The sequence below is a fragment of the Lampetra fluviatilis genome, chromosome 43, assembly GCF_964198595.1.
Source record: "Lampetra fluviatilis chromosome 43, kcLamFluv1.1, whole genome shotgun sequence".
Taxonomy (NCBI): Eukaryota; Metazoa; Chordata; class Hyperoartia; order Petromyzontiformes; family Petromyzontidae; genus Lampetra; species Lampetra fluviatilis.
In genome coordinates this window covers 10,608,150-10,629,684 of record NC_136317.1, presented here as the reverse complement: position 1 = coordinate 10,629,684, position 21,535 = coordinate 10,608,150, and the positions used below count along the sequence as shown (strand labels likewise).

At 45.1% G+C, this 21,535-nt stretch overlaps 1 protein-coding gene across 1 annotated transcript in view; it reads left to right on the top strand.

Moving 5' to 3' along the window:
- SLC5A7 (solute carrier family 5 member 7) overlaps nt 1-20,864 on the top strand; it is a 90,105-nt gene extending 69,241 nt beyond the window's left edge. The window contains exons 5-9 of the mRNA XM_078876328.1: nt 1,394-1,542; nt 2,917-3,060; nt 4,961-5,114; nt 9,768-9,985; nt 13,070-20,864. Of these exons, the coding sequence (XP_078732454.1) occupies nt 1,394-1,542; nt 2,917-3,060; nt 4,961-5,114; nt 9,768-9,985; nt 13,070-13,927 (1,523 nt within the window). The 3' untranslated portion in view covers nt 13,928-20,864. The remainder of the gene's footprint in view (nt 1-1,393; nt 1,543-2,916; nt 3,061-4,960; nt 5,115-9,767; nt 9,986-13,069) is intronic.
- The last annotated feature ends 671 nt before the right edge of the window (nt 20,865-21,535 follow it).

The following is a 21,535-nucleotide window of genomic DNA, read 5'->3' as shown; positions in this document are numbered from 1 at the left end:
CAGAGGTGGGACAAAGTCATTGTTATGCAAGTCCAAGTCGAGTCGCAAGTCATCAAATTCATGACTCGAGTCTGACTCGAGTCCAAGTCACATGACTCGAGTCCACATCTCATAGGTGGGACAAAGTCATTGTTATGCAAGTCCAAGTCGAGTCGCAAGTCATCAAATTCATGACTCGAGTCTGACTCGAGTCCAAGTCACATGACTCGAGTCCACACCTCTGGTGTTTACCACTGACTAATAACACTATCACTACCACTGCTATCACTACCACCACTATCACCACCACCACTATCACTACGACCACTATCACTACTACCACCACTATCAATACCACCAATAACACTATCACTACTACCACTATCACTGCTACCACCACTATCAATACCACCACTAACACTATCACTACTACCACTATCACTGCTACCACCACTATCACTACCACCACCACTATCATTGTTCCCACGACCCTCATTGATTCCTGCACCCAAGTTGAGGATAAGGACTACCAGACTCACGGATTCATCTCATCCACACTGTGATCAATCACAATTACAATCCAGGCCACAACAACACACTCACCACACTGCAGGTCACAACAACACACTCACTCACCATACTGCAGATCACCTCACTTCTCCCTCTCTCTGTCTTCTTTCACACGACTCAACTTGGCATCTCCTTCCGATCATCTCTTCCCTAAAGTCTCTTATAATATACAGTACTAGCTTTACTACCCGGCTTCGCCCGGGACTTGGATTCTTGTCTTGGATTAATTTAATATTCCCTTATAGTTCACTGAAAACCCCTGAAAATATGTCATGCTTGCAAGAAAGATAAAAGCGGAAACAAATCAATGTAACTAAATCGGATGTTTTTCACTCATTTGTGCGTGATACATGGCCCACGCGGAGGGTGGGGGGGATGCGTGACGTCAGCAGGCACACTGCATAACGCTGCCGCATGCGGGTGACGTCACAGATGTGACGTCACAGATGTGACGTCACTGCTCACTTGCCGTGCAATATATTAAATCCATTATTCCCCCCCCCAAAATACAAAAGTCTATTTTTATACTTTTTACATTGTGTACAGCATGGAAGCTCCCCACATGCCAAATTTCAAGTTTTTAGCATGTTGGGAAGTATGATAAACATTTCGAACAGACACACATATCCACATATTCCCCTTTTATATATATTTTCGTTATAAGGACACGTGTTAAACTCTTTTACAAATGTTATTGCACGGTGTGTTGCTGGCTGCTTGACTTTTTTTGCTTGTGCGTTTGGGCCCGTGCTGAGCATCTGTTTTAAAAACAACATAAAACAACATGAACAAATATAAACAGAATAAAACATAAAACCAGCCCTTGCCCGCATGTCCCCCTTAGGAGCGACGCTGAGCGTGATCGTGGACATCAACATCGACATGGCCGTGGTGGTATCGGCCTGCATTGCGGTGCTCTACACGCTTGTGGGAGGGCTCTACTCCGTGGCCTACACGGACGTCGTGCAGCTTATCTGCATCTTCCTGGGCCTGGTCAGAGTCCCGTCTCATCACAAATAAGATAAAGATCCTCCGTATAGCCTTAACAGACTGTTGGGGCAAGTGCTGTTCGTGAGCGCCTATGAAGGCCGTCACGGTACACGAGGTGGCCAGCACCACGCCCGACTGCCTTTGTCTCCCCAGTGACGATGTTTATAAACCGCACCAGGTACTCATTTGAAGCTGAGTCTACTTAGGGGAGGCCCAGGATCGATTCAGATAATCGACACTGGTGTTGACCATGAGCAGGTATCGAACTCGGGTTGCTGGGTTCGTAGCATAGCGCGCTAACCGCTACGCCACCGCTAACACAGCACCCACGACCACCCCCAGGGTTGCCATTGATCTGGGTTGGACCAGAATAGTTCAAGAGTTGGCACATGTTCAAATAGCAGAGATTGATTTGTACTGATATCTGATAACCAGCACTAATTGTTTAACTTCATAACAGAAACATACACAGTTTTGTTAGACCTAGGCTGACTAATACATGTCAGGGTTTGGTCTGTGTAAAAATATGGCAACCCCAACCACTTACCCACCCACTCACCCAGACAGCCAAGAGGGTTGCCATCTGTTAAGGTTTGACTCGCTACATTCGAAGAATTGGCATCTGTATGCCGGGTGAATAGACCCAGGCCGATTTGTTTGACACAATCACTGACCCACGACGAGGAGCAGCTAATAATTAAACCAGTGATATAACAGCGTCCCTATAGAGCCTGTATGATGCACCTGTCAATTTAAAGCATTTCTTCTCACTATTCAAGCTTGAAAATCGTGTCAGACAGCCCAAGCCACGGCTAACATACATCATCCAAATGAGTCGTCTTTTTTCGAGCTGCATCTTCCTTTAAGAAAGTGAAAAACACCACAGAGTGATGCCCCCGAGGGCAGCTCCAGAGGAGCAGACACATCATGGCCAGAAGAGATGATAGCCGGTGGTCGAGACTTAAGACAGTTAAGGGAGTAAGCACGCTGGAGAAATGCTTTTCCTTTAGAACTGCTTTATAGTTTTCTTTAGAACAGCTTTTTGTGTTTAGTTTGTTGGCCTTCCCCTGCACCTCCTATTAGCTTGGTTGAATACGTACGGTGCAAGAGAAATTCAACATCCATACATAATGTAAATTGTCCACCACAGAGATGAGAGTGTTGAAATCACCACCTGTGCAAGATGTGACTAATATTGCTGCATTGCAAGACCATGAAATAGGAAATACGAAAGTGACTTTGTATTGCTCCACTTACAATATTGACCAGCAGCGCATTACATTATTAACTCAGATTTTAAGATGGCGATGGCTCAAGGTCTTTATTCAGCAGTGGAAAGAGAATGGCTGATGATGACGTGCGTGTTTGTCATTGCAGGGTCTCAGCGTTCCGTTTGCCCTGATGAACCCGGCCGTGAGCAGCATCTCGGAAACGGCTCACGCATCCGACACGCAGCCCGGCTGGCTGGGCAGCGTGGATCCGCGTGACGCCTTCATCTGGGTGGACAACTACCTCCTGCTCGTACGTTTGGCACGTCACAACCACAACAAATCGTCGAGAGGGATTCGGTTGATGATGTGGCTGTGGGTGGGTCCAGGGCAACCTCACAGTGACCCTGACCCAAGGGTGCATTTTGAGATATGGAGATAGTTTAATCACCCAACTCCCCTAACGATATTAAGGATCCAAAAATAATTGAGCAATATGCTAAATGTATTTGGAAATAACAATCGTCAATGTTCTCGCAACAACATTCTTCATACAAGAGGTTTTACAAGAAAGATATCCAACCCAAAGAAATTGTATGTTCAGAGTGGAGAAGTTTTCTGTTTTTAGCAAACCGCTTTATCACACACCATCACAGAGCAAATAATTTCACCACTGTTACACAGAGTGGTTTTTTCTTCTTATAGTAGGACATTCAGAAGAGAGTGTTATTTTCCTTAATAGTCACAAGTCTATTTTGTTCTTGGCACCCACCACCTCATTAGTTTTACACTGTGACACGTTCAACAGACACTGGCAGCCTATTCCAGATTAGACCTCGCTTCACGCGAACTCGTCGGTCGTCTTCCCATCGGTTTGTTCTCCAAGGTGTCGGCTTGCATGCTCGTTCTAAGCATGGACTAAATTGCCTAGACTCGCTTGGCTCGTTCTGATATCTCACCGCTTGTCCAACCAACACGGACCCTCATTGGTGTTCTGCCTCCGGACTCCTGAAAGGCTAAAATAAAAAAATATATATACATAATTCTTTCTTACACCACATATACTCATATTCACTTAATGCAACCTCAGATGTCAGTGTAATGCGATGAGACAATGTTCTGTCCAACTAATGCTTATTGCGTCCTTGCTTCACCAAGCACCCACGAAGGAATGTGTTCCTCTGCAACGCTGCATCTGCGTCAGCCCTCCGGCATAATGTGAACTCTGATTTTTAATTCCCGGTATTTCATTGAAAATGCTGTTCACCCCTCCCTCTCTGAGCATGGCTTAGGTACATTTTTCCCCCTTATTGACTCAGCCCTTGTGATTTAGCTTATCTTACAACTGGAAATAATGAGAGCAAAGGTGTGCGGGAGAAACGGGGAGATGTGGGGAGGGAGGTGGGTGAAATAACATGGAGGGAGGAGAGGAATAGAGAGGGAAAGGTATAAAAGGGGACAACAATAGAGAAACAGATATAAACGGAGGCAGTGTGAGAAATGGATATTAATTGAGATATATAGTACCAAGAAGGCAAGAGAAAGGTGGAGACAGATAGACGTTTTGCTGACTGGCTGGCTGGCGCAGAGAGACGGATATGATGGCCATGTCCAAAGGAGTTGCGGATTGCCTGCCTTTCATCATTTTACATCAAAATGTACTCACATTTCGTCACATGGCGATCTGACATTGTTGCTTTGATCTTTAATAGAGACAACCCATTGGAATATGGAATTTCCATGGCTAGTTAGAGACCCTTGGCCGGGAATGAGCGCCAATTAATACCCGTTTGAATATGGAGCCACTCTGACCTGTAGAGCAATTGCTGCGTGAATCAACGTTGTCAGCTGCGCTGCACGTGGTTTATAATCTGGCACTGCGGAGGTCAGCGAGGGTTGGTGGATTACACACTCACAAACCTCCCTCCCTACCCATGAGCATCCCTGCACCTCCCAGCGAAAACTTTGCCCGTTACCAACTCGGCAGCGTTTTGAGATGCAATTTGCACGAATGATGCAACATACAAATAAAACATTGTTATTATAAGTTTGCATGGTTGCAGTTTCTATCATCTGATGTATGTTTGTGCACTGCTTTTGATATCTCCTGTAATTTGTTTGTTTTTGCACTAATTTCTGTTTTCTCTGCCCTGATTTGTTTTCTTGTTTTTTGTTCTGATTTCTTGACTTGAAATCTTTAAACGTTTTTGCAGATGCTGGGCGGAATCCCATGGCAGGTTTACTTCCAGCGTGTTTTGTCCGCGTCGTCAGCTGCCTACGCACAGGTGCTGTCCTACCTGGCGGCATTCGGCTGCCTTGTGATGGCTGTGCCCTGCATCATCATCGGTGCTGTGGGGGCCTCGACGAGTAAGCGTGGATCACCGTTTCTCTCGGTCTCTTCTGGCCTCATTCATCATCATCATCATGTAGGGTTGTCACCTTTCACATAGGAGACCAAACACACACAGGGGTGCCGCGGTGGCGAGATGTTATCTCCCTTGCCTGGTATGCAGGAGGTCATGGGTTCGATCCTGACCCTGATGACACCTGCTGTATATGTGGAGTTTGCATGTTCTCTCTCCTTGTGGTCACGTGTATTTTTCTCCAGGTCCTCTGGTTTTCCCCTCCACATTTAGAAACATGCGTTTATGGTATTTGGCTGCTATACATTTCCACACGATAAGCCACTTTGTTAAGCTATCATTTCTGGTCCGGTTGCTTCTGAAAAAGAGCTACATGGCTCAGTGGGCCTTACCTAGCAAAATAAGAATAGTTTAGTTTTTAAACCCTGACAAATTTCTCAGTCAACCTAGGTCTATCAAAACCGTGCAGTAGTCTACTGTAATAAAGTTAGACACAATATTTCCATATCTATTTCGATTTAAAGCTTTCGTGACTGCAGGGATTCATCTTCTTGGTTCTTTCGGTAAAGTCACGTAGAATGGAAATAATAAAAAGAAAACATAATAAAATAATATCTAGTTACAAATAAATTAACATACTCTTAGTTTTTTCGGAAAGTCACGGAGGTAAAAAATGAAATTAAAATTTATAAAAAATAAAATAATAAAAATCACGACGTTTCGGAGGCAACACAAGTCTCCGTCATCAGGTGGGACCGTCACAGCCAGATTTGCTGTATCAAGTGAGGCAGGGATTCCAAGATGCAAGTTGTTAAATACAAGTTAAGGGGGAGGAGAGGGGGGGAGCTTATCAGAATGTGGTAGCCAATGAACGGAATGTATCGGGAGGGGGGGGGCTAAAAGAGAGCACGAGGTGCACGAGGTGCACGTAGATGTGGACGTGTTTGTGCGCAAGTCCCTGTTGGTGCGCATGATAACGTATTGGAAGGGGGGGGGGGGCGGGGCTAAAAGAGAGCACGAGGTGCAAGTGTATGTAGACATGCCTGTGCACAAGTACCTGTTAGTGCACATGATAGAAGAGAACGAAAATGCCCATGTTGTTTATACCAGTGTTGGCTGACACTAAAGAGAGTACTGTTAAACGCTGGGGATGTTAATACTCGGTAAAGTTAAATAGTGCCTGTCAGATAAGATGGTCCAAAAATGTGTAGTTAAATATTTTTTGCATGGTTAATAACATCTTTCCAATGATTACTAAGTTTGAACCCATCATCACGGTGGAAATTATGTCTGTGTTTGTATATCTGAATGACTTCGTGTACAAACCTTTGATGGTAGCCAGAGGGTTTGCAGAGCACCTTGGTCTCGGAAAAAACAATATCATGAAAGCCTACCGCGTTGTAGCAATGATCGGCAACAGCGGAAGACTCAATTTTGCCATGTTTCAAATCTGACTTGTGCTCGCGGACACGATCAGAGACATGACGTTTCGTTACCCCAATGTAACAATCACCACAGCTGCAACTCAGTTTATAGACTCCAGGGTATTGGAAGTCAGGGATGGCATCCTTCACAGATGGAATTAGATCACGGATTTTATATACTGTACTGAATCAGACTTGGATCTTATGTTTGTTTAGAATTTTGGAGATCTTTTTCGTCACGCCTGCTATGTATGGCAACGTGATAGTTTTGATCGAGTTTCAAGTGGCTGTTTCTGTATGGTGGGAGAAACAGCTTGGCGGATGGTGCGTTCAGAGTATCCGTTCATCCTGAGGGCCCGATGTACATGTCTTAATTCACTGGCCAGGTGGTGTTGGTCAGAAATGCCATGAGCTCTGTGGTATAGCGTTTTGATGAGATAATTCTTTTGAGATGGGTGGTGGTGGGAATCAGGTTTCAAGTAGGAATCTGTGTGGGTGGCTTTCCTGTAGACAGAATGTCCCAAGGATCCGTCATGTCTCCTCTCAAACAGAATATCTAAGAATGGTAGTTTGCCATCTTTCTCCACTTCCATGGTGAATCTGATGGATGGGTGTCTGGAATTGATGTGGTTCAAGAAGTGGTACAATGCTGGGAGGCCATGTGGCCAAATGACGAAAGTGTCATCCACATACCTCTTCCACAGGGAAGGACGCAGGGTGGATGTCTGGATGGCGTCTGATTCAAACTTTTCTATGAACATGTTGGCTATTACTGGTGACAAGGGGGAGCCCATAGGGGTACCCTCATTCTGTTTGTAGAAGGTGCCATTCCAGGTAAAATAAGTGTTGGTGAGGCAATGCCTAACCAGCGCAGGTACATCCGAATTCAATCCATGTTGGACCAAGTCCTCAATTATTGTTAGGGTGTCAGGCACTGGGACTTTGGTAAACAGAGATACTACATCAAAACTGACGAGGATATCATCAGGAGATAGTACCATGTCCTTGACCATAGAGACTAATTGGGTTGAGTTGAGTACTGCCAAAGAGGTCTTGCCTGTGAAGGGAAGCAGAGTATCTGATAGAAAACGGACTAGTTTGTAGGTAGGGGAGTTGATCGTCGACACGATGGGTCGTAGCGGGGTGCCTTCTTTATGGATCTTGGGAAGACCATAGAGTCTGGGAGGTCTAGCCGCCGAGGGTTTTAGAGAGGGACGTTTGGTTGGTTCGATTAGGGAAGTTGAACTCGTGATGATCTTGTTGGTTTTGTCGTTAGGCTGTTAGTAGGATCGCTTTTAATTTTGGAGTAACTCCCATCATTAAGTAGGTCCAGGATTTTGTTGTTGTATGATTCTTTATCCATGATGACCGTGGCATTGTTCTTGTCTGCCGAGAGGATGACTATATCCTCTCTCTTTTTTAGGTTAGCGAGTTCAGAGCGTTCGTTTTTGCTAATGTTACTAGTGGGTTTCTTAGCATTCTTAAGAATAGTGGCTATTTCAGCTCTTGCTACATCCGCATGGATGTGTCCTATGCCTCTAAGGGCAACATCAACCTGAGAAATGACATCCTCTACTGGTATATATTTAGAGGTGACAGCGAAATTTAGTCCTTTGGCCAGTACCGTTTTCAGATTGTCAGAAATTTGGATGTTACTCTGATTAATAACGGTCTTGTTTACATCCAGCTTTGTGATTTGTGGCTCTGATTTCTTCTTAGATAGGAGGTTGAATTTAGAAATCAGGTTGGCTTTGCATTTGGCTGACAGTGAGTCAGCAGAGGCAGAAGTCATGTTGAAAACGTGGTTCCAATCAGAAGGGGACATTTTTTGTGTTAACATTAAATGTGTTTGTAAGAGAGTCTTGTCTAAATTATCAAGTTCAACTCGGAGTAACCTTATTCTCTCCGAGATTAGTGATAGGCTAGCTTTAAATAAAATATGTTTAGAGTTCGGTGAAGACACAGCAGCAGATGTGAGTGTGAAAGCGATGGGTATTACCTTGTTATCGCGGCATCTCTTGAGGAAGGCCAGCGTCTCGAGAAGCTGTGACTTCTTGTCTCGTTGTCTGTTAAAAAATCTAACAGAGAGGTGAAATTCCTCTCCGTAGAGGGTATTAATTTTATATTTGAAGCTTTCGTGATTGCAAGGATTCATACTCTTAGTTTTTTCGGTAAAGTCACGTAGGTAAAAAATGAAATAAAAATTAATAAAAATAAAATAATAAAAATCACGACGTTTCGGAGGCAACACAAGTCTCCGTCATCAGGTGGGACCGTCACAGCCAGATTTGCTGTATCAAGTGAGGCAGGGATTCCAAGATGCAAGTTCTTAAATACAAGTTAAGGGGGAGGCGAGGGGGGGAGCTTATCAGAATGTGGTAGCCAATGAATGGAACGTATCGGGAGGGGGGGGGGCGGGGCTAAAAGAGAGCACGAGGTGCAAGTGTATGTGGACATGCCTGTGCACAAGTACCTGTTGGTGCACATGATAGAAGAGAACGAAAATGCCCATGTTGTTTATACCAGTGTTGGCTGACATTAAAGAGTGCACTGTTAAACGCTGGGGATGTTAACACTCGGTAAAGTAAAATAGTGCCTGTCAGATAAGATGGTCCAAAAATGTGTAGTTAAATCTTTATTGCATGGTTAATAACATCTTTCCAATGATTACTAAGTTTGTACCCATCATCATGGTTGAAATTATGTCTGTGTTTGTATATCTGAATAGCTTCGTGTACAAACCTTTGATGGTAGCCAGAGGGTTTGCAGAGCACCTTGGTCTCGGAAAAAACTATATCATGAGAGCCCACCGCATTGTAGCAAATAAATTAACTGTCACCTGAAAAAACGGATACCTTTATCCAAACTGTCCTGGTCAAACCAAGACAGGTGGCAACCCCAACATTGTTATCATCAGACATCATTGCTAAACTATCCACCGTTGGATGGAAGTTGCCCCAAGCAGTTGCCATCTGTCATGGTATTGTGATGCAATGTAACGTCGTTGATGCAAATTGGTGATCAAAAAAGCGGTAAAGGTTTGTCCAGGAAGGGAAGCCACAGGCAAGTGGCAGTGAAGGATAGCCATAATCGGAGCCAACAATGTCCCAGGCTCTACGCTCTTACATTGGGATGTTTAGCCAACTCCAAGTTGCATTGAGGTGTGGTTGTGGCATCGGCGCCTTTGGCCACAACGTCATCTTGATCTGGACCGATAACCGCGTGTCTTGCAGACTGGAACGAGACGAGCTACGGCCTGCCTGACCCCAAGGCTCGCAATGAGAGTGACATGATCCTGCCCATCGTGATGCAGCACCTGTGCCCCGAGTACATCTCCTTCTTTGGCCTGGGCGCCGTGGCGGCAGCCGTCATGTCCTCCGCCGATTCCTCCATCCTCTCTGCCTCCTCCATGTTCGCTCGCAACATCTACAAGTTGGCCGTGCGACAGCAGGTGCCAATATCGGTGGTAGTAGTAGTGGTGGTGGATCATAATAAGAGTGACAATAGTGACACGTGTGTTTGATTGAGCTTCCCTCATTCATGGCGGTGGGCATCTCTTACGCTTGACAAGCAACTTACACCAAATCCCATCTCAACGCACGTGTGAAAGTGCACCCTCAGTGGCAGCTGTTACCACGTGACGCGAGATAACCCAGCACCTGGCCTGCGAATGGGCATTAGTTAGGCGGTAGGGGGGCGATGTTTGCTGTGCATAATCCCCATGGAGTACAGAAAAACCTCGCTGAATGCAGAGGTTTACGTTCCTGGAAAATGCCGTGTGGGCCAAAACCGCGTTTGACAAATAACACTGGTCAACAAAAAAAAACATTTTTTTCTGGCCTGGACTTTTGCAGCTGCTGATTCCAAATCTGATCTCAGATTTTCTCTATCACATCTCATTTTGATGCTTTCGGCATACCCCATTTTCATTGATTTTACCCGAAATTAACTGTCACTTATGATTGCAAGTTGTAGCGAGTCAGTGACTGCTTTAGTGTTAAAATATGGTGCTGTATTTTTAGGATAGTGTGTTAATAATATCATTTTATGTAGATATCCACATTTATTTAATATTTTTCTTCTGAAGTTTTTATTGAAAATGCAATATTTGATATCTCAAAAACCTGATGTGATAGACAAAAACTGATGCCAGATTTGGAATCAGCACCCCAAATTTACCTTAAAACCGTTGGAATACCTTATGCCAGAAAAAGTGTGTTGACCAGTGTAATAGATCTTGTAACGCGCACGTAAATTATCATACCCTCCCTCTTTGTTTAACTAATTATATATGATGCTGCCCCTACTTGGTATCACATTTAAATAAAAACAGACAAACGATACATGTAAATATATATATTTTTTTAAATTAGAACATAGAATCAAATAAAATAAGTGAAACTGATTACATTTTTTGTACTCACAATGAATGATGGTGAAGATGATGTTGGTTGGGAGATGTTGGAAGGAGCTCAGAGGGTTGAGGAGCCCTCTCCAGGGTCAGTTGGAGACCCCCTGGGAGCATTCAGGAAAGTGCCAAAGTACTGGGCACTGCTTTCACTTTTGCTTTCTTATAAATATCCGTGAAGGTGGCTAGCCTTCTCCTTTACCACTGCACTACTAAGAGGCACTTATCTTTGCATGTGGTCCTCCTCGATCTACACATCTAGAGCCTTTTCCATTGTCTCTATCAGTGGATCACGCCAGGAAACAAAGGACAGCACTGGCTGGGGTGCTGGCATAAACACCGCCCCTTGTCCTCCGATTCCTTGAACATTCTCACAGTCGATTAATTCAAGCCATAGTATGGGCTGTGTCTCACTTAACTAGGGAGATATGTTCTGTGACAAGCGAAAACTCGTTAAACGATCATCGTTTTCCCATTCACTCCCATGTTAGAAGCTAAGCTACGATCGTTCTCCAATCGATACGCAAACATTTTGCTCTTTTTGCGGACAAACAGGTCTAAAGTCAAAGTTGTTGGTTGTAGGGATTCTCGTAGAAAGAAAGTGCAGTAAGGGAGACACGCCTGTACCTTCTAACGGATGCAACACTCTCACCTCTAGCAAGCTTATCTCTAACTGCACTTTTTTCACTGAAGTTATAACTTTTCTCTGCTTTTATCGCTACAATCGCCACCACCACCACTCAACTTACTCTTCGGGGCCATGAATAGAAAGTGAGACCGCATGAGAGTGTTGGGGGGAGAAGATGGAGACAAAATAATAATCTGTAGCATAGCTAAACTAAAAATAAACTAAACTATTGACGAAAAAATAATAGATCACGACGTTTCGATCTCAACACAAGCAACCGTCATCAGGTGTGAAACAAACACAGCAGGAGGCCTGCTGACATAGCTCCTATGTCAGCAGGCCTCCTGCTGTGTTTGTGCTGACATAGGAGCTACGTCAGCAGGCCTCCTGCTGTGTTTGTTTTACACCTGATGACGGTTGCTTGTGTTGTGATCGAAACGTCGTGATCTATTATTTTTTCGACCTACGTGACTTTACCGAAATAACCAAAGAGTATGGATTCCTGCAGTCACGAAAGCTTCAAATCAAGATTAAACTATTGAGCTATATGGCTTTTCTTCAGAAGTGGCCTGGCCACAATTGATAGCTCAACGAATTGGCTATCATGTGGAAATTTATAGTGAGTCAAATACTCGAAGCGAGGGGGTTAACATCTCGCCAGTACAAGCGGATCGTGCACCACTTTTCAATGCGGAGATGAGAATCTCAGCGGTGTAAAACCACATGTAGCCGAAACATGACCCCCGTGTTCTGGAAAACACAGACGTCATTCGGTGAACCGTGGTTTTTTAATTGGGCAAATTTGGACCATGACACCAGCACACAATGGCCTCACTCGTTTAGAATCCTTAACGTTCACTGTGAAGCAGACAGCACCCATGTTTATCTCTGGGCCATGTAACCGCCACTTTTTAATCCGGCGGTGTGGAGGTTCCAGTGCTCACCGCTCGTTGGGAGGGGTGGGGTGTCTCCCACGTGGAGCCGGACATTCAGCAATGGAATTGCCAAAGGTGACAATATTAGGTTACCAATGACTTACAAAAAAACCCATAAACTCACAGAGAAACACCGGATTCACACAAGGACCCGCAGGCACTCACAGACTCACACAAGGACCCAAACAAAGAATCTTGAGACTAACAATCAAATTCTAGACTGGGTTTGGCATTGGGTGTCTCATAATCAGTCAGGTTTACTTAAACTAATGCTGTTGTCTGCCAGATGTTTATAGACAAGGACCCTTTCTGTTCACTCTGTTATGGGTCAGAGTTCCCATTACCAGAAACCTGTGTGGCCAATGGAACGTGTAGAACTTTATTTTGTGGAGGGACTGCTATGGGAGGGAGGGGATGGGTATTGTTTACTTTTTTAAAAATACATTACTTATATTCTCCACATTGACGCAAATCACGATATTGTACTATATACAGAAAAAGGTTTGAAACCCATCGGATTGAAGTTGTGCACAGCTGTAATCACCGCTGTCTGTCGTTCCGCAGGCCTCCGACACGGAGATTGTGTGGGTAATGCGCATCACCGTCTTCTTCTTCGGTTTCGCCGCCACAGCCTTGGCCCTGCTCGCCAAATCCGTCTATGGCCTCTGGTATCTGAGCTCGGACCTGGTGTACGTCATCCTCTTTCCGCAACTAATCTGCGTGCTCTTCATCAAAGGCGCCAACACGTATGGCTCGATCACAGCCTACGTGGTGGGCCTGCTCTTCCGCATCAGCGGCGGGGAGCCCTATCTGCACCTCGACCCGCTTATATGCTACCCGGGCTGCTATGTCACCGACTTTGGGCAGGGCCCCGTCACCGTGCAGCGATTCCCGTTCAAGACGCTCTCCATGCTTGTGTCCTTCCACGTGAACATTGCCGTCTCTTACCTGGCCAAGTACCTGTTCGAGAAGGGGCACCTGTCGCCGCGCTTTGACTTCCTCGATTGCGTCGTCGCCATGGACAGCCGCGAGACGCTGGAGAAGGCCACGCTGGTGCGGGGTGGCTCTGCCTACCCCATGGACGCGAGCGATGGGGCCGTGGGTCCAGCGGCGGCCGTGGCTGCGATGGCCGGAGGAGGCGGAGGTGGCGGTAGTGGTGGCTTGCTCATGGCCGAGTTAGCACCGGCCGTTTTGGCGAGCGTCGGGGGGGCGGTGCTGCTGCAGACGTCGGCGGCGGCGGGGAGCGGCAGTGGCGGCGGACGGGCCCGGTTTGCGAGGTCTCGCCGAGGCCCTGAGCTGGTGGCAGCAGCGGAGGCCGCAGCGAACGACAGCAGTAACAGCGACGGCAGCAGTGGAGGAGGAGGGGGGGTGCTGAGTTCTGCATCGTCTCCCGAGGAGATCTCCCACGGCGTGCCACGCTGAGGCCTCGTGAGGGCCCAAACGTGAAACGTGAATGAAAAAGTGATGAGGTGGCGGTGGCGGGGCAGAGCAGATCGGTAGAAGGTGGAGCACAATGGTCAACCACATTCTAGCCCTAACCCTAACCAACAACCTAACCTGGCCTAGGCCTAACCCTGACCCTAGTGCCCACACGTTTTGTTCATTTTTTCACGTTTGGTCTTTTACAGAATGGGTCCTCCACAGCCTCCTCTTCTTCAACAATCGAGATCACCCAAATATATCATTCACCCTTCGAGCAATCGCGTATAACCGTCTTGTTGAGTGCGCATCTCCGCACATTTAATACCATCTCGGAATGGTCTGCACATGTTTAATGCTCAGTAACGTCATCAAGTGCTGCTTCTTTAAACGCTCTTTCATCTCTAGACATAGCACCCTCGTTACTAACTGCGAGGTCCATCTAGTTTCACATCCTACTCAGTCTAGACAGCCTTCCATCTTCGGTCACTGCTGCTTGCCCTTCCAGGTCAGGACTTCCAAGACACTACAAATCTCCAAATTTTGACTAAAAACGTAACTGTTTAAATGTCTTTCTGTAGTTATTTTCAAACGTCTTTCTCACTTCCTCTTTCTTTGGTTGATGTTAACTATTTTCACCTTTCCCTGAGAACGATTGTTTTAATGGGGCTTTATAGATGTAAAGTATATCAAGTTTAAATGCTTAATGCAAACAGTCCACCTCAATGGTAAACGATGCTTAATATTTCAAAGTAAAACCTGTTCTTAAAACATGTCTGGAGAGTATCTCGAATGAGTACAGTCTATGTTCAAAAATAGTTTCCCCTCTTAATGGACTTCGCAACACGACAAAAAGCTCTTGCCTACTAGCGACGCAATGGGTGCGTAATGATCCACCTGAACTTCCCTCTCTCACGTCCGCCAGCAAGTTTATGAGATTGGCAAACTTTAGCATCCCGATTCACGAATCTACAATTTTTATTTAGTTTTTTCAAATGCTACTTCATTGCATTTTTTTCTCTCAATGTTTCGGTAAAATTTCGTACTACTTAACCTACTAAAATAACGTAATATGTATCTCGAACCAAATATTGGCACGTGCATAAACGCTCATTGAATGAAGTTGGCCAAACATCCCAATATAGGATGGCAAAGCTTGGGCAATTATATGTGCACCGTTTCCGGCTTCCTTCCCAAGTGCTTGTCCGTGTTTTTTTCCCTGTGCCTCCATGCGAACAAAAATTATGTGCGCGTTACAAAATCTACAGCAGAGTGTGGGCTGCACTTTGCGCTAAATAGTGCCGCTGTGTAAAAATAAGACATTGTTATACGTATACACTTTGTAAATAATTGATTCTCTGCACAAAGTGATACACCGATCAAAAGCCTTAGAGTAGATGTTTATTGATGAACCAATGCATTGATGAACCAATACATACAGTATATAGTTTATACAGTACGGTACTGTAAATTGCTCTGTTTTGCTAGATTATCACCATTCTTTAAGACTCCTGGGTAGACTAGGCCATTTTCGACTTACGATATTTTCAACTTACGATGGGGTCGTCGTAACGCATCTCCATCGTAAGTCGGGGACTACCTGTATATCTACAAGACAAGAGCTCTTTGTGTTTCGTGGCTTGTCTTCCTGTACCTACGCACTCGTACATATATACACACAGCTCTGTGTAAAGTAGTGACATGTCTTCGTCTTCCCATGCCTCTTGGGAAGATTATAGTCTCGTGGCTCTGGCCACTTACGTGATGTGTGTTGGTGTTACTGTGAAATTAATCGCATCGGAAACGATCCGTCATCCGTGTTGTCTTATCAAAACCGCGACGTGGACTTTTGCACCAAAAAGAAATGAACACCTCGGGATACCACCCGTCCAGTTGTCCCACACATCCTGAACAGTCTGGGAATTGGGGTTTGTGTTCGGGTCGTGCAGGAACCGACTTGTATCAAGACCTGGTACAAGTTTTTTTGTGTTGCACTTTATTACAGTAACCTGCACAGTTCTGAGAATAGGCCCGAGTGCTGACTTGAGAGAATATGTATAGGTATGGTCTGTGGTGGAATAGGTGACAGCCAAAGTGCACTGGCTGATACAAGCTTCATCTCATCAAATAATTGTTTTCATGTTTTCAAGTGCATAATAAAGGTTTTTGGGTTAGATTACAAAAATGTGTCGTTAAACCCGCCACCACCCAACAGCCAATTAGTAAGGTTTGTCACGTAAACAAAATATGACAATTAGTTCCTAGTTCAGTACACCGGTGTGTTGGAGAGGAAACCCACAACATTTACAATTTGTGTACAGTATTTCGCCGGTAATTACAACCAACCTCATCAGGCGACAGTCAGTTGTGGAGAAATACTCCTGTTTTGGTCTTAAATAGTGAGATAAATGTGATGTCATCACTTGGATCCAATCAGGTGCGAAGACCAGAGGGGGGGGGGGGGGGGTGTTAACGTATTAATATCAATTACTATTATTGGTTGTGTTACTACCAACGAAAGTGACTGGTACTGGAATTGCAAGTGTTGTGGGTTTACTCTGCAATACTGGTGTGCTGCAGTAGTAACTAAGTAGCATGTTTTGTTTACCTGACAAATCGTATTAATTGGTTATCGTATGGTGGCAGGTTTAACGACACATTTATATTTACCCGATATAACCAAAAAACCTCTTATGGATATTTGGAGCGAAAGCCTACGTGTTTTCAAATGGTTTACACGTTCATTAAGCGAATAATTATTGGACATCCTCAGCTTCTTACATTAATGACTTTGTGTCATATGTCTCATAGCTTTCACCTCCTTCGAGAAGCTGTCCCTGCACATTAAAAAAAAAAATTGCCGATGAAACACTGTCAAAACCGGTCCCGAGTTTGCTTGTGTTGAGCCGATGCTGCTGAAGTGATGTGCTCCCCAGCAGGTCAATTATAGACACGGGGAGGGCGCGCATTGCCCACTTCGTTATGTCTTACAACATGAGGTCTTCATGGTTCACGGCATTGGTTCAACACAAGCAAAGTCTCCACCGGTTACGACATTCAGTGTCTTATCAGCAGGGTCAGGATTGCTTGCACCGATGTATGTATGTATGTGAACTTATTTCGCACTGTACGTAGACAACCGTGCTAATTTGAGGTGCGGGGAAGGACAACTAAACACAAAAAGCAGTTCTAGAGAAATGCGCTTTCAATCTAGTTGATTAAAAAGTGTACAGCTACAGTGGCTTCTAATATCGGAAGAGCGTCCCAGACAGCCGCAGAAGCGCATCTGAAAGCGCGCGATGCGGTGACCGTCTGTGATGGGACTGCTTGATGAACTGTCAGGCTATTCTAGGCGGGGGCCATCTTTGTTAGATGTGGGTCCTTGTTCCGGTTCAAAACGCGATAATGCACAATACATTAATAAGCGTCGTTGTAGAGAATGTCAGCTACAAAATAAATAATGAGACCATGCTGTAGTAGCGATGGGAAGGGGCAGGGTGAGTGTTTGAATGCCGTCACACTCGAGTTACTGCTTCTTAATTGCGAGCGGCTGCACCTCGTGGCAGCCTCGACCCAGTGCCCCCGGGCACGCGCTGATTGAGCCGCCGCCTCGCGTGGGGAGATCGCTTTCGGGGGCTGACGTCGAGTAGTGAATGGTGGTGGTGGTTGTGAACGGCCGTAAAACAGTGGGATTGGTGGATCATGCTGGCATGATGGTGATTACGGTGACAGCAATGATGGTGGTGGAAATATTTGTGGTCGTGGTGTTGCCGAAATTGACAATGAAGATGGTGATCAAAATAGTGGCCGTAATAAATTCGCATCAAAACGGTGGTGTAAACAATGGTGATGATAGCGATAGTGGTGATTATGATGGCGTTCATGATTGTGGTGGTAGTCATGATGGTGATGATTATGATGGTGGCCGTGGTGACAATAACGGGGATGAAAGTAATGATTGTGATGGTTGAGATGGTGATAATTGCACTGGTCAACATACTTTTTCTGGCATAAGGTATTCCAACGGTTTTATTGTAATCTTGGGGTGCTGATTCCAAATCTGGCATCAGTTTTTGTCTATCACATCAGGTTTTTGAGATATCAAATATTGCATTTTCAATAAAAACTGCAGAAGAAAAATATTAAATAAATGTGGATATCTACATAAAATGACATTATAAACACACTATCCTAAAAATACAGCACCATATTTTAACACTAAAGCAGTCACTGACTCGCAACAACTTGCAATCATAACTGACAGAGTTAATTTCGGATAAAATCAATGAAAATGGGGTATGCCGATAGCATAAAATGAGATGTGATAGAGCAAATCTGAGATCAGATTTGGAATCAGCACCCTGAAATTAGTCTAAAACAGCTGCAAAAGTCCAGGCCAGAAAAAAACGTTTGTTTTTGTTGACCAGTTATCAGCATATGGCAGATGATGAGGCAGTACACAAAGTAGGTTCTCTACAGTTGAGAATTCTCCCACATGCAAAATAACTTTCAAATAATATTAAACGCCGATCGAGCAGAATCCCTAGACTCCGCGATGCTTTCTCCTTGGAAAATGTTTCCAAATATATATATTTAAATAATTCTATATCGACAATTGTAAAATTAAATTCCCATGGCAGGAGCAGTCTCCCTATGCAACAATTATCGTGTTGACTTACAATATAGTACTCTATAAACTCCCAAAGAGTTATGATGGGCTGAGTTCAGTGCACAGGTGTCTGTCTCCTTACTAACACAGCGGTCCTCTTGCTCAAAGTCTAGCCCCTTGCCATGACGTCGACACCCTCCACTGACTCAGGGCCAGAAATAGAGACAAGCACAGGCTTCATTGCTCATATACGCAGAGACACCTCCTGCTGTGACGTCGCCACAGTTGTTGCCGACAGCAAATGACGTTAGCAAGGTTGTTGCCGACAGCAATGAGGTCACCACAGTTGCTGATAGCAACAGCCGCCGTTCACACAAAGTGGCGGTGGCGTCGCCACGACGCTTGTGGCATGCTCGGTGCACTTTGGGGCGGCTGACACACACCCCCACGTGTAACGCGTATCCAAGCACAACAGGAGAATGGATAGCCAGCTGCCACAGTGGTGCAATGGGCAGCACACTTGATTTGTAACTGAAATCGCGCCGGTTCGATTCCATCTCCAGGCGTGGCAGCTGAAGCAATCAACAGTATAAAGAGTTATGTCATGCGTGGCGGGGTAGAGTGTGAGCATGCCTTGCTCTTCCAAGACGGCTGATCAGCATGGAAGAGTAGACCAAAACACCACTGTCGAGTTCCCTCTCGTAGTCGAGGCATTTCCGTAAGCAATGGCAAGGCTGTGCCTGTACTGCGAAACTGAAGGCACTCCGTGCATCCATTACAAACATCCCACTGGGAACGGTTACCGGTTTACAACGGTTCTCGTTGAACAACCCTATGTGCAAAAGCACCGATTATCGAGGAGCTCTATCGCCCTTGGCTGTGTTACTTTGTAAGCGCGACGGAATCTCGTCTTCAATCTGCCCCTCCTGCATCACTCTCGAGTCATTGTCCTCGTGATTATGGGTACCGTGGTTTCCGTGAGGCGCGATCCATAGGCGTGTGCTTGACTCGAGTTTTGAGGCGCAAGTCTTGAACAGTTTGGAGAAGTCTACGATCATCATCTATCACTCGACATTCCTACAAATCGTGCCTGCCAATCCGCACTAATTTTGCCAAACTACCATCGATTGGTAGCCACTGTAATCTGCGAGCTCAGATATCTGGCTTTCTGATTGGCCGAGATATTCGGGAGTTCATGGCAGCTATCTAATACCTTCACCATGAACTATTAGCAGCACACATTCTGCCGAAGTTGGAATCCTGTTACCGTTGTCATATCTTGGGGTCAATCACCAAATGTATACCTCGCTGCAGGTGGCAGAACTTAAGAGTACAGCAGGAGTCAGGATTATGTATGACCCAGCACTTATTGATTCGCTCCAGTCACTCACTGATTCAGAGGTGGTAAATCACCCCCTCCGCTATCACTACTACTGTGGTTACCGTTTCCGTAAACGTCATTCATTGACTCCTCAATGTTGAGGACTCGGCCTACCAGACTAATCGTCTCATCCGCACTGTATTCATCCACCTCCACACTGCGGGTCACAACAACACACTCATCACACTGCAGGTCACAACAATACTCACCCAATCACTCACCCACTGGCTCACCCATTCACCACACTGCAGGTCACACCAACACACTCATCCACCCACTCACCACAATGCAGGTCACAACACGCACCCACTCACTACACAGCAGCTCACCCACTCACCACACTGCAGGTCACAATAACACACTCACCTAATCACTCACCACACTGAAGGTCACAACAACACAATCACCCACTCACTCGATCACTCACCACACCGTAGGTCACAGCAACACACTCACTCACGCAATCACCCAATTCATCACCCACTCATCAAATTGCAGGTCACCTCACTTCTCATTCTACTTCTGCCCACACACTGCTCCACTGTGGAATATTCCCCGAGCTTTTATAATAACGAGCCTCTTATATAATCACTCATAGCTAACCTTGCTCAATTCAAGAATCGTGCCACACTATCATCTATTACGTTGATAGTGCTGTTGCTGGCCACGTGACGTTTTGGTCCTGTGTTTAACAACTGTATTCACATTATATACACGGACATAAACATATATATATACACACAGCGTTTGGTTTTGCGTAGCCGATGTGTGTCAAAATTATGAACTGTGCTTCATTAGCTTGGAGAGTGTTGTCTTTGGTTCCAGTAAATATAAGTACATACGTCGATGCGTTTGTGTCCTATGTTTTTGCGTGTACGGGCTCTCTCCAGTTGTGTAACTAACTACGTAGGATTTCCAATAGAGCAGTGGTTCTTAACTTGGGGTGCACGCACCTAACTGGGGATGCGAGATGCCCTTTCTGGGCGTGCGAGACATGGACAGATTTTTTAGAAGGCAAATAATCGAAACACAAATTAAGCACGGTCACGTAAGTACCAACTACTTTGTGTCATAAAACCTATGTATTTATTAACATTACAAAACATTTTACGGTTGAGAACCAAATGAATGCAGGCTAAGTTAAAGGTTAAGAATCACTGCACTAGAGAGTGGAGGTCACGGGAACAGTAATGGTGGTAGTAGGGAGAGAAGAGTGACGAGGAGACAACTGACCGCCAAGGAAGACTCTACAATGAAGTGATTCTCAACCTATGTTGGCTACTGCTCTAACCCCCTTGCTGAATTTAGTTTCAACCGAGTAGTAACCCCCTTACCTGACCCAACATGGTTCTGAGAAATACATGTATGAATATTGAAGATCGATATTTAAACCAATTGTCAATTTTGTGAGGTTATCCTAACTAGCGAGTAACTTGCAAGCGAATAAAGTACAAATTCAACGAACACTCTGCATGCCTGACGGAATTTGTTTGCGTTCTCTGGTGACTCTTGGAAACCGCATTGTTTACGATCACTGAGTTGAGAAAGGTATTTTATATCGTTCTAGGTTACCATACGGATTTACATTTTATCTTAGTTCTTTTATATTGACAGCTTCATA